This window comes from Gobio gobio (assembly GCF_949357685.1).
Source record: "Gobio gobio genome assembly, chromosome: 1".
In the NCBI taxonomy this organism is placed as follows: Eukaryota; Metazoa; Chordata; class Actinopteri; order Cypriniformes; family Gobionidae; genus Gobio; species Gobio gobio.
The window spans coordinates 47,397,634-47,412,339 of record NC_137097.1 but is presented as its reverse complement, the minus strand read 5'-3'; the positions used below and the strand labels follow the sequence as shown (position 1 = coordinate 47,412,339).

The 14,706-nt window shown below is 35.9% G+C and overlaps 1 protein-coding gene across 2 annotated transcripts in view; it reads right to left on the bottom strand.

Moving 5' to 3' along the window:
- Nucleotides 1-554: 554 nt before the first annotated feature.
- The window catches only part of stat5a (signal transducer and activator of transcription 5a), a 95,744-nt gene continuing 81,592 nt past the window's right edge, over nt 555-14,706 (bottom strand). For both annotated transcript variants that reach the window (XM_079812971.1, XM_079812972.1), the window contains exons 15-20: nt 11,941-12,035; nt 10,646-10,788; nt 9,297-9,452; nt 7,264-7,315; nt 6,386-6,490; nt 555-2,433 (exon numbers count right to left, since the gene is read on the bottom strand). In XM_079812971.1, the coding sequence (XP_079669097.1) occupies nt 2,310-2,433; nt 6,386-6,490; nt 7,264-7,315; nt 9,297-9,452; nt 10,646-10,788; nt 11,941-12,035 (675 nt within the window). In that variant the 3' untranslated portion in view covers nt 555-2,309. The remainder of the gene's footprint in view (nt 2,434-6,385; nt 6,491-7,263; nt 7,316-9,296; nt 9,453-10,645; nt 10,789-11,940; nt 12,036-14,706) is intronic.

Below are 14,706 nucleotides of genomic sequence, written 5' to 3'. Positions count from 1 at the left end.
ATGCAGTGGTGTAAAGCACACTGACACTGGACTCGAGAGCCAAAATTCTAAATTTTGTATAATTAAATGGGCCTTATTCAAAACCTGTGTATGATAAATATAAATAGGCTGGATTTGACGTACTCCTATGACTTTTCCTGCCACCTTAACAAGACTATTTAGCCTATTTCTATTTGTCAACGTTAGATTGCCAAACCAAGCTTGCAGAAAACTACTTCCCAGCTTGAGGAGTCCAACAACTGGTGCCCATAAAAGAGACAAGTCTGTTTTTAGTTTATAAAGAAAAAGACAAACTCTTCCAAAAATGTAGTTTTCCCAGAAACATGCCGTTAGGAAAAGTGGTTGCAAAGTACACAATGATTAATATGCTCTTAAGTCGCTCTTTTAGAAAGTGTAACAAAATCCAGATTGAAAGGCAACAAAATGGTTTGTAATTTTAAAATGTCAAGGTGCACTAAATAACAATCACACCAATTGTGAACCCAAGTTCATTTCATTCTCACAGGAAAGACAGAAAGAAAGTGCTCACACCACTTGTGCCAGCCCAAAGTATTAAAAAAAAAACCCTTTATTGTCAATTCAATTGCTCTTCTCTACAGCCAAATCACAAACATGTGACGAACACAGAACAGAGCTGAACATGCCAACACACACACACACGGATGCACATACGCACATTGACACCTACAGTGTGAAACAGTCTACACAACAACATGACAGATCACTTTGAAAACAAAGACAATAAAAAAGATGAAGAAAAATCACACAACTTCCTATGCGGCTCTGCCATGGCAGAGAAATTGAGGTGGGGAAAAAAGTGAAACTTCAAAAAGAAAAAGAAAAACATCCACTGAGAGGAACATAAGTCAGGTTTGCAACTAACACATACAGTAAGTACACAGGAAACGTCTCTTCGTGTTAACTTCATTGTTTGGCTTTTTCTTCTCACGTGTAATCTCAGTTGAGATTTGAAGTGAAACTACAGAAATGACAGCGATCGGCCGATTAAGGTTTTGGGGATGGCAGAAACTGATTTTGGATCAGTACGTCAGGGATTTCACTGAGAATCAGACACAGTAATGCGGCATTTTGCACTACACAGACAGACGGAGCCTAGCTTCCTAAAGTAATAAAATAGAAATATGTCAACAAAAAATTAATTCATAAATATTGGATATTCAATTTGTTGCTTTTATTTATTTATTATTTGTGTTTTGCATCAACTCTACGTCAATGTCCTGAGTGGGCAAGGCTTTCAAGCAGGCGTATGAGTACGAGAGAAAAAATATGCCGGTTGGGAACAAGCTGACATGAAGAAATGCTAACCTATAGGATGGCCAGTTAAGAGCATATGAGCAGCATGTGTAACCATGACAACAGGTTCTCTTGTTTTGCACGTTCTGAGAGGAAAGCATGAGAACAGATGAGGTCATCACCTGTTGTGCTGGAGAGAGAGAGAAAGAGACAGACACAGAGAGAGAGAGAGGGACACAGTGATGGCCTGTGCAGTGTAGTGTGAGCCGAGATGGTCAGCTGACCTCTCTCTCCTCAGTGTGTTTTCCATCATTTTTGTGGGACGGATGAGAGCGGGTGTGTGTGCATTTCCCACATGTGCCTCAGTTTCAATGATGTGTTTGGATGCGGGTGTAACACGGTTCAGATTAAACATAGACGGTGAGGGGATGACCCATTCAGCCCGACGGTGCTCATGTAGGTGCACCGAACAGCCTTGCAACCTAAACACTCTTTAGTGTACAGAAGCAATACATTGCAATTGCCATGATAACAATTGTCGTCGTCTGCAAGAAAGCATTCATTTAAGAGTGCAAAGGATACTATGCATTTACTTCAGATGCAGTAGATATCTGAACACCCTCAAAATAAAATGACAACCATAAAACAGTTTGAAAAAAAAAAGTAAAATGTTTCTTACAGTAGTACATTTAGGTTTAAGGGTTTCACAGACGAAAAGTCAATTTGCAAAAACAAAAACAAACAAAAAACAACACACGCACAAAGGAAAAGAGATAACATGCATCTCTCTCTTTTTTCTACAATACTGTTTGGTGGTATTTTATTAGAGGAAGGCTCATAGTATTTTTATTTTCTTCCATTAGCGCCTCTATAGAAACAAGGGATGGGGAAAATAAAAGGTATGATGACAGGAAAAACATAAGAGATAAAAAGAACCGAAAGTCATAAAGACCCACACTGAGAAACAAATAGGGAAAAGACACGAAGAAATTGTGATTTAAAAAAAAAAAAACATTATTCAGCGAGAGAAGTCACAGATGACGAAGGTCAAGGGGTCATGACTGCTGGCCACTCCACTGGCCCTCCATCGGTCGACGGAGCAGTTCCTCTACATGCCTCGCTACATCCATGGTGTCGTCCAGATCGAACTCGCCATCTGGGTCTAGCATAGGGTCACCACTGAGAGGGAGAGAGAGAATATTGGTAACTCGCATTCTATAGTATACACCACATTTTAGAAAGAAATGATATTAAATATTTACTATAATAGATGTTATTATCTAGTCCAGGCGACATCAAAAGATATTTTCTGTGCTGGTTTTAGGGGAAAAAATGCAGAATTGAATGTTTTAAAGTGCTATAAATATAATATTGGAACAAAAATATCAAGTGTAACACCTAACTATAATGGCATTATTTATATACTATTGCTGGCATTATACTATTATAGTATTTAGTAATATTTTGAATAAGCTTTTTATTTATAGAATTTTAGTAATTTTGTTATGTGCCTTTTTCCTTTTTATTATTTTATTTGAGCAATTTTATTACTTCAACTTTAACTGCAACTGCAAATTTAGTTTTTCCATCTAATATTTATATTTTATTTTATTTCAATTAACAATTTTTTTTTCATGAAAATTCATGAAATACAGAAATTGTACATAATACATATATTGAGAAATAGCAAAACACTATAGACAAACAGCTATATAATGGGAGATGAAAAAGGACGAGAGAAAAAAAATCAAAACAAAAAACAAACAAATAAACAAAAAGGTAGTGAAAAGAAAAATCTTATAATTAGAATATGTCTTTAGGGAGTAGTTAGATGTTATTTTAAAGGGCACCTATTATGCAAAATTCACTTTTACATGGTGTTTGAACATAAATGTGTGTTGGCAGTGTGCGTGCACAACCACCCTATAATGGTAAAAATCCACCCACTCCTTTTGTTTAATCCCCATAAATCATAAGCATCTTCTCAGAACAAGCCGTTTGCAGATTCCTGGGAATATGAAGTCATATTTTACAGGCCCCGCCCACGAGTGTTGATGGACACTGCCTTATTACCATAGACCCCACCCTCAGAGAGCTGTACAAAGTCTGCCATGTTTATCTCCTCACCAAAGAATTTAACAGCAGCATTCAAGTAAGAAATGTGTTCTTAATAAAGCTACTAAAGTTAATTCAGTCAAGAGCCTGAGTGATTTTCTGTTTTTCTTCTGTTTGATTCGTATTAACAGCAGATATAGCAGTAGGTACTGTATATTACACTGCTTTGACTTTAGTACACAGATCTAACATACACACGGGATTTCTGTAACTTACTTGCTGCATAAGTGCACAGACATAACCAGCTGTTTTCATGTGAACGTTGTGTGTTTCTGACATAACCTTGTGTGCATTTGACAGTTTAATCGCATTAACACATGAAAGAGACCACCAATTTTTAATAGATTTACAATTAATTTACAATTTAATAGTAAAACAATTTTTAATAGTTTTAGTTAAAGTGCCCCTATTATGCTTTTATGGAAATTTCCTTTCATGCAGTGTGTTATATAGCTGTTTGTAAAAGGTCTGCAAAGTTTCAAAGATCTAAGTGATCGATAAATGGAAGCTAAATAGGTCTGTAACAATCTTCACTGGCTACCCATGAACGAAGTCTACTTTAACTAGTACCTACTTTAACCCTTTAACCAGCAGCCATATCACCCTGTAGCCTAAGACTGGTTTCAGCAGGGCTGAGCCTGGTTAGTACCTAGATGGGAGACCAACTGGGAAAACTGGGTAGCTGCTGGTAGAGGTGTTAGTGAGGCAAGCAGGGGGCGCTCACCCTGTGGTCTGTGTGGGTCCTAACACCCCAGTATAGTGATGTAACAAGCACCGTCCTTCGGGTGAGACGTTAAACCGAGGTCTTGACTCTCTGTGGTCATTAAAAATCCCAGGATGTCCTTCGATAAAGAGTAGGGGTGTAACCCCGGCATCCTGGCCAAATTTGCCCATTGGCCCCTGTTCATCATGGCCTCCTAATCATCCCCATATACTGATTGGATTCATCACCCGGTCTCCTCTCCACCAATCAGCTGGTGTGTGGTGGGCGTTCTGGCGCAATATGGCTGCCGTCGCATCATCCAGGTGGATGCTGCACATTGGTGGTGGATGAGGAGATTCCCCCTTCTATGTAAAGCGCTTTGCGTGCCTAAAAAAGCGCTATATAAATGTAAAAATTATTATTATTATTACTTTGACCCGTCCTCAAACACTGTAGTTCTAACTGAGGCCTGGAAGAATTTGAGTCGTGTTGTCAACATGTCGAGAAGACGCTGTTTTGTGCACTGCGAAAGCAAATCCACTTTGCATGCATTTCCAAAGGATGAGGACTCAGGCTCGAACTGATGCAGCAAAACCTACACTATCATTACTGCTCGTATCACTGTATATACATGTGCTGAGGAAGCCTTCGCAGCTCAATTTCAGATATGATAGGGTACAACGGGGCTAAAGGCACACATTATTTATACAAATACTATAAAATAATATGTTTTTAATAATGTCTAAGTTAATACTTGTTCAAAACAATCAATTTAGTACATAAGTTTGTACTATTTTCTGTTTATTTTGATAAATAAAAGAATTCATTTTTGGTCAATAAATATGCTGTCATTAAAATATGTTTATATAAATATTTTATATATTTTTTAAATATAATAATACAATTATTTTAAAAAGTAAAGATTTCGAAAGCATTGAAGGAGATCCCATAATACTTTAATATAGATTTGCAGTAGTACCAATAAATTATATGATATGATTAATATCATATTTTTAAATATGATGGATTCATTATAAATATGATGATTATCTCTAAGGTGGACATCCATCTTAATATATGATATTTACCATCTGAATCTAACCATGTCATGTCAACAAATGGAAAAGTCTGCCAGATATTTATTATCCGGACAGTACTTTTTTTTTACACATTTCCATTGGGGCAGCAGTGGTACGTTGTAAAACAAAAATCCTAAACACTCAAAATAGCCATCAAAAATGAAAAAAATAAATAAATAAATAAATTTGAAAAACTAATTTCTTGGGCCCTTACAGCCAAGGCACTGAGTTTTTTTGTCTGTTTGTTTTACCAATATTTACCAAAAAAAGGATATATTTCTCCCAACTGGATATGAATATAAAATGTTGATCTAACCTATATATATATGGACCATTTTTATATTTTGCACAAAGTAATAAACTACTAAAAACCAGGGCTGTAACCACCATAGGCATTGAGGGGGACAATCAGAAATGGCCAAATTGAAAAACAAAAAACGTTGGTCCCCCCAATGATCAAGACATGGCCTTGCTAAAAACAACATACATAATCTAATAATCAAAATTCTCATTATGAGCACAAAACAAAGTTAACTAGTCATTTCAAAGTTTTTTGTCTTCCCTTGCCATCTCTAAATAATTTTCCAAATTACAAAATAATTGTATTTGCTGCATTCTCGTTTTCTGCAACGTTTTAGCAAAAGTATCTGCTTTTCTGCTCACCGTGTTTCTGCTACTGTTGTTAAAATAACCGAGTCATCTGCAGCTCAGTGTGGCGCTTTACATCTTTAGCGGGAAAGAGAAGAAATACGCACAAAGCTGAAAGGGCTTGAATGCAGCGCGTTTGGCTCTAGATAAAAATATTTGAGGATGTATCGCCGAAAGATCATTACCGTAAATGACCCTGAGAGTTTGTGGTGTGAACTGCTCTGTTGTTTTGCGCTGCTCACTTTAAACTGTAGAAAATGAAAAATTGCGCAATTAAGTCCCACACTCCAGATGGAACCAAGCCGGCATTTGAAGACCACTACGGTAGACCAATCACAACAGACTAGGCCATCTGACCAATCAGAGCAGAGCAGGCTCTCGGAGAGGAGGGGTTTAGAGAGACTGAATTCTTTGTCGAACCGTTTCAGACACTGTACCTTGGATACGTGTAAACCTATTGTAGGAGACCTCCAAAACAAAATTAGGAAGCTTTAAAGTAGCATAATAGGGGCACATTAACAATAACAACACTGATGTAGAAACATACAGGCTGACAGAAACACACATATATCTGTCCACTACTCACATGGGAGGATAGAGTCCATAAGTATGTTGGGGATTGACAGCTGGAGATGCCGCATGGTCCATGTAGGTGGGGTTTGCCGCAGGGTCAGGGTTAGGTGTCGCAAACCTGCATCAACAAAAATGCACACACTAATTGTCAACTGTTATTTTTAGTATTATTTATATACTATTATTGTAGTTATTAATATCATACTTTAACTTAAAGTGAATTTATTTCTGTTAGTTGCTAAGGCAATGTTGGTGATGTTTTAATATTTATATATATATATTTTTTTTTAAAGTTTTTCATCTAATATTGAGAAACAATTTGCAATAAGTACAGCTTCCCGTAACATTTCCTGTAATGTTTCTACTTTACTCCTCAATAAAATGTCAGAAAGCTCCAGAAATAATTAACAAAAGACATTCTATCCAGCTCTAGTTCACAGCTTGCTACACACTCCAGTTGAGTGCTAGCGGTCAGAGGGTAACCCTTGTAAAAAGTAAGAGCTTGTTTATTAAATCACTCCCTCAGACTGCTGATGAGAAGAACTGAACCCTTATCTGAGTCTGACGGTGTATAACTCCCTGCTGAATTTGACGGAAGTGGAAGATTTGTTAACAAGACAGACGGGGTCGTCCACCTAATGCTGCTAATGAGGCTAACAGAGCTAAGTATATTCTGAAGAGTGGAACGAGAACAGAGTCTCAAGTATCCGTGGCAACCCATAACTGCCCGCTGAGCCAGGCCAGTGCTAATATGCAAGTGTACAATTAGGTTTACCGCTCTGAGATGACAGGTTAGCTCCTCAATATCAGAGATGTAAAGACCTGTACTGAGAGGTCAGAAAAACACAGACACAGAGGTTTGTGTGTGTGTGTGTGTGTGTGTGTACTTACTCTGGCACAACTTGTTTGATCTGTGGTTTGACGTATCCGTCCACAGCTTTAGCTAGAGAAGTGGGAAAGATAAACAGATTATTCCTAAACCATAACATAACACTGGCTTACACTGCTATGTACACATGCATACAAACGTGAATGAGAACACACACAGACAAACACTAGATTACCCAGTGATACACTTAACCCAAGAACACACACACACACACACACACACACACACACACACACACACACACACACACACACACACACACACACACACACACACACACACACACACACACACACACACGCTGTATTTATAATGATTTTACCGGCTATATAATATTAAGTAATATTGTGCATATTGTTAGGATTTTAAAGTGTTTTTTAGTTGTTGTTTTTTTTAATTGCTTACAACTTTTGAAACTATGGCTCCATTTCTACACACAAACCCACAAAACATGTACACGACATGCAAAACGTCACACATCTCACATCTCTTGCAAAAGCAAACACTTCATTCAAAACTTTAACTCTTCTAAAAAGGTGTTTTTGTATAGTAACTCTACACACAAACCATCAAATGATTAGTCACACCAAAACTACACACGGATGTGGAAAATGTAAAACACTACTATTTTATATATTTTGCTTGTTCAGTGTGCAGTGGAGTTTGTCATACATAAATATGCACAAAAACACTTTATCTACAGTATGTATGCACAATTGTCGCACAATTGATGGATTTTACAGTTATTCAACTGAACTGAATCAACACTTTTGACACTATTGGCTTGTTAGAGCTGCTTTTCAAGGGAATTTTAATTTGTTACTATTGTGAAGCTGCTTTGAAACAATCTGTATTGTATGAAGTGTTATAGAAATAAAGGTGACTTGACTTGTATGCATATTCAGTATATATTTCACACAATAAACATAAATGCAAGGGTGAAAAATGTATTTGTTTCTCAAAACAGAATTTTGATTTCTAAGTGATCAAATTAGGTACAAAAGGCTATAAACATATGCAAGGTGGTAAACTAATTATTTCTTTCTCAAAACAATGAGCTTTGATTTAAATCAATTTATGTATAAGTGTTTCACACATGATCATAGGGTTTAGGTAATCTGTAAATTAATGTGCCATTTAAATGCCAATGTTTCCCAAATTAAACACAAGGGCCCTGTTTCACAGACAGGGCTTAGATTAAGCCAGGATTAGGCCTTAGTTCAATTAGGACATTTAAGTAGCTAATATAAACGAGCCCTAGAAAAAAAAACATTACTGGTGTGCATCTTGAGACAAAACAATGGCACTGACATATTTTAAGGTATATGAGTGCAAGTTGCTTTCAGTTAACACTGCTCAAACATGCATTTTCAAGTACTAGGCTACTTTTAGTGTGTAAGCTATTAAAAAAACAACAACTGTAATATGATCATTTCCTAAAGACTGCGTCCTTATACTAATTTCACAGTCCTTCCTTGTCTTGAGACTTGTGAGTATAAAGGTGTTAAGACAGGTTTTTTAATGGTACCTCTGATTTAAACTTGCAAAACAATATAGTTATGTTCAAGTTCTGTCAGTTTAATTCATTTTAATGAATCATTTCATTCTGTCCTTTTAAATAAACATTTTCAAAAATCTCAACTCTCTTAATTTTCTTCAAAATGATCTTGAATGGTAAATATTTTTTATGTTTTTGAAATAATTATCACCATGGCTGCATTTATTTGATCAAAAATACAGTAAAACATTTCTTATTATCAATGTTGAAAACTGGATTCTTTGATGAATAGAAAGTTCAAAAGAACAGCATTTATTTGGAATTTAGAATCTTTTGTATAATTATAAATGTCTTTAGTCACTTATGATCACTTCAGTTTAATGGTGCTGAATAAAAGTATAAATATATATATTTTTTTTAATCATACTGACCCCAAACCTTTGAACGATGTATAAATAAATTCAGGAATGTCAAAAAGGATGAACTTTCTTATTTTATTAAAAATTTTGTCTATAGTTAATTGAAGATTAAGCTTACACAGTGGAGGGGTGTAGTATTTGGAGAAGACCTCATCTTTGGGCCGGTCAGGATAGAGGAACAGAAGATGATTCAGGTCACTGATGCGATCTGCCAGGGAGCGGATAGAGAAGTCTTTGGTTGTGTATGGCATGAGGTTCCACACCATCCTTTCCCCTGTTAAGAACACACATACTTGTATAAGCTTTGAAATAGTTTTAAGGGCATTTAAAGCCCCTGTATGGGATTTTTTGGAATACAGCACATAAAGGGCCCTATCATACACCCGGCGCAATGTGACACCAGTTTCAGCCCGACGCAGTTATCATTTTCACGTCCAGCACCACATTGTTTAAATAGCAAATGCACTTGGCCCATCTGTTTGCCCATGGGCGTGCTGGTCTGAAAACGAGGTGTGTTCAGGCCAAGCGTGCCGCACAAGTCTTGAAAAGTGAAGCCAAAGCATATTGATCGCACCCCATGGTTGGTCCCAGTTTAGGTCATAAACCACAATTAAACAATCAAAAAAAAAATTTTCCCAAAGATGGTTTCAGTCATTTTAGGTAGTTTTTAATCAGGCTGATGTAAGTTCAAGTGTTCGTTTTTTAAAATAAGTTTATTTTTAGTTAGTTATTTGATGCTTTTTGGGGGATTTTTGGGAAAAGATTGGAGCTTTAGCTTTAATTTCTACATTTCCATAACTGTTTATTTCACACCGACATAATGAGTTGCTCTGCAGTAAACTGTACTAACAGATACTGCGGGAGTGTGGGCGGGGTTTTGATATCGAGCCTCTACTTCCTGCTCTCTAAGCAGACTCAGGTCCTGAGGTCACTACTGCGCAGACGCAGGTCCCATATCAGCGCAAGATGTCAGTGCCATATTTGAACATTGGCAGCTTCACTTTTCTACAATAGAAGATAGTGAAGGGGCATTGTCCATCTTTTTTTTTTACAGTCTATGGTTAAGGCGCTTTGTTGGCGCGTTGCTATTTTGACTATGCCATTAACTAACAAAAACCTGGTCTAAAGTCAATAGAGCTATACTATAACTCAAATAGTATTGTTTGAGTTATTTAAAGAGCGCATTAGTAATATGCGCCAATGCACAACGCGCATAAACTTATATTTTGGTTCCCCAAAGAACCTTTCAATGATCAGTTCTTGAAATAACCATTTTTATCAGAGTGAATACATTTTAAAAATCTAAAGAACCTTTTTCTACTAAAAATAATATTTTGATGTTAAAGGTTCTTCATGGAACCATTGATGACAATAAAGAACCTTTTATTTTTAACCGTGTATTATAAATTAGAATATTATAAAGTGTAATTAAGTCACAGCAGTGGAGGAGCAAAGTAATAATTCTACCTGCTTTGTTAGGGTTCTCTGCCACCCAGGCTATGGTGATGCCACCGATTTCCGAGTCACTGAAGCGCAACAGGAAGGTTCCGTTGGGTTTGGACATCAGCATGTCCTGAGCTTGCTGTTTATTCACAAAGCCAAGAATTGCTCTGGGAAGTACAAGCACACAAACACACGTGAACACAAATGTATGCAGAAAGAGTGTTTGAACACAGAGAGACAGAGAGGCTGTTATCGTGTGTGTACCCTTCAGTTTTGATTTGTATACAAAGGATTACAAGTTATGGGTGACTGGGGACTGAACAGGACAAAGATAAGAAAATAAAAGAGAGCAAGCTAGATATTATGAAACCCACAAGGGGTCTCTCAGATATTATTCCTTTGTTAATCCATCCATGGTTTAATGCCTTAATGTATAATCTTAACCAGAACAATCTCTCAATCAGCCAGTTTCCATGGCAAAGAAGCACTTAATAATATAATATACTGTATATTCATATATATATATACACATATATATATATATACATATCTTCAACAGTGTAATTAGATTACTGTACGAATTACTCTCTCTCTAAAAAGTATTGCATTACTTGTTACAAATTACTTTCTATATCCCATATCAACCTTGACAGTAGTTTAACAATATAAGGATAGACATGAAACAGATATTTTAATTCTATCAAATAAATAATATAAAATGGCATAAATTATTCTAGAAGTATTTACAGGGAGAAGGTTACATTAAAAACATACATTTTAACATTAGACGTTAAATGTTGATCTTAAATCCACTATTGTTTCATATAGAATTGTTCTATTGTCTATAGTCAGTATTTAATGCAATTAAATCAGAAGTAACTGTAATTAAATTACAAAAACATTAAGGGAATGTTTTTCAAGGGAAATTACAATAAAAAAGCATTACACCTAACACTGAGTATGACTATTTTCCAGTAGCGCAGCCAGGTAAAGCATACCAAAAACATCAGAAGCGCCCAATTTATATTTCACCCAAAAAGCATAAATAATTGTGGCCTTTTCTTGCCTGTCTATTTCCATAGAAAGTCACATTTAACTGAAAAATGAACAAATGTCACTGTTATTGCTAGGTCAGACAGTGTAAACGGCACCATTCTCAGATGAGTTTCTCCTTTGTTATGTGAGGAGGAAACAGCATTTATCCTTTTTCTGTCTGTTTGTTCATTGACTGAGCAGCAACAATGAGGTTTTTTAGGTTTTACACATGGATGGTGTGATGTTTATATTTATTTTGTGTTCACACAGAAGTCAGTTCTTACCCATCATTCCAGTGAGGCTTCAGGTGTTTTTTAGTAAGTTCCATGACACCATCAAACCACTGCCAAAATGTGAAGTTCCTGCCTGGTAAACTCTCCTACAGTGACAAGAAGCAAACCGGGTTTTAAATCACTAGCATGCTATATTCTATGTATATTCTTCTTATATAGTTCAAACAACATGCAACTTTCGGGGAGCAATGTTCTCAATACAAAATACTTTTTTTGAAATACTTATTTTAGTTTTTTTTTTTCAAATAGGTCTAAACTGATCTTTTTATTTATTTATTTATTTATTTTTCAGTCCATTTCAACCTCTTCTCAGCATGAACTGGGGCATGAATAATTCATATGATTTCATTGTTTTACCATTTGCCAGCTTGCCAGAGCATGGTTTACAGTCCTTTTGCTGATTTTGTCACATTTAATAACTTGAGAAATGTGAGATTAAAATAAAGGGAACACTTTGCATAGAGCTGATACAACTTGAGAAAATGCCTTACAGTTACTTAATATAGATAATTGATTAATATGTTTATACAATCATATTAATATGATTGTAGATTTTAAATCATGTCAGCTTAACATATTAAATGGATAATTCACCCAAATATGGCAACTAAACCATCATTTACTAGGCATTCTCTCTCGGAACATAAGATATTTTGAGAAATGTCTCTGTGTCACATTCTTAAAAATATCTTCTTTTGTGTAAGTTCACTTACAATGTTAACTTAAAATAATAATTGAACATAAAAAATATATATATATAAAAAAAGCCATGCAATCTGTTGTCTTAATTTTTATTTTTGTAAGACTACATCTACGGAGTGTGTAGATTCAGTGTTAAATAAGACATGGTAGCATGTTGTAAACTAGAACCTCTTTAAAGCCTGTATGAAGCTTGTTTCCTCACAGAGGCTGAACATATGAAAGTATATATAAAAAAATCTGCTCGATCTCTGGTAAGTGTTCCTCACAAGTGATGTGTTCATTGGAAATGGACATGGAGTTGACATGAATCAGACAGTAAACATTTAGAAGTGCGTGTACTACAGTGAATGTTCAGGGTTCATGAAACACAGACATGACTGCCTAAATCAGAGCATGGTCCTCTGCCTCATGTTCATTCTGTTTTTAATCAGTGATCCACAAGCAAAGTCACATTACTGAAGACAAGAAGCGTTCATCTCTTTGTCTCCATCTATTTCACATTAATCACTCTATTTCTTAGAACATGGTGTCCCATGTCCTGGCTGCTTAAGCAGTTAGCATGGCAGACCACACAGAGACACACAAACACACGGATGCACTGATGTCTCTTGAACACGAACAATGGGGTTCAGATGAGAAAATTTTGATTTTAGAATCTAATTTAAACATGTAAATAAATAGAGTATTTGGTAACACTTTACAATAAGGTTCCAATTATTTAAAGGTGCAGTAAACCGTTTCTGAGAAACGCTGTTGAAAAATTTCAATCAACACCCCAAAATGTTTGTGAATACTTGCTAGATCTGTGTGTGTGCTAAAAAAAAAGAAGAAGGAATTTCTTGCATTTCTTGTTTAAATTCGCCATTGAAACACCAATTAATATTAAACATGTATATTTCCCCCTTGGGGATTAATAAAGTTTATAAAATCAAATTTTACTGAAGTCGGAACCATTGCTGCTTTTCCACCGAACATGCCAAATCTGCCGTCCAGAAAATTGTGCTAAGGTGAGTCTGAGGGGACAGAGAAGGGGAGGGGGAGGCAAATCCATAGCCAGAGAATTTTGCCTTCGTTGATAAAAAACATTTGCTAATCACCTTTGAGTATTTCACTTTCAGCAGTAAGAGTTTTGAGAAAAAAATACACCACAGAGAAGGCTAGCCTCCCTTGGTAACAACATTTGATAATCTAGCAACCTTAATTATGTAGAGTAGAGATATTGAATATTTGATCACCAGCAAATTTACCAAGATTTCATTCGAAGAGCTGCTACAAATTAAAAATGAAGGAAGAGGCCATGCATAAATTGGATATATGCCACAGCTATCAGGTTTACTAAATGGCAGAACATGCTCTTTTAACACCAACATTTAAAAGGACAGAAGGATGGATGAAGTGATTGGCTAGGTGAGTGAAATAATATACATATATTTTCTAGCTGTATGTGTCATTTTCTCTGTTTTGACCAGAAAAGACATGTTATATCAATTAATAAAAAAAATAAATAATCTAGAGAGGATCCCCAGACAGTTACAAATAGTGTGCGTCTTCTAGGGCTGCGCAATATATCGAAATTATCGAAATATCGCAAATGTACATATCGCAATATGCATATCGCAAGGGCACGCAATATCTGAATGATTTTAATAGGCTACTTCAACATTGTGAAAAGTGTATGTTTTAGGTCGACGCATATAGCAGAGAATAGACTGGGCACACGACTGTTACTTATGTGACTTGCTTGACGTTAAAAAGAGTTATTAAACACAATAACTTGCGAAAAACAACTCCTTGCAGATTTGTGCTGTCTGCCACACACGAAATGTGCGCACAAGCCGTTCTTTTTTCGTGTCTTGTTACACACTCGAACTGTCAATGCTTCCTTTTCCCAGAACCGATGCTTTCTTTTCCCAGAAAGAATGTGAAAACACAAAAATGATATCATTCTGTTTTTAAATTTTTTAAAAAATATATAATTTAAATAGATTTTACACACTTAAAGCAATATCGTATCGCATTATTTCACAAGGACATCGCATATCGCATTTTTCATCA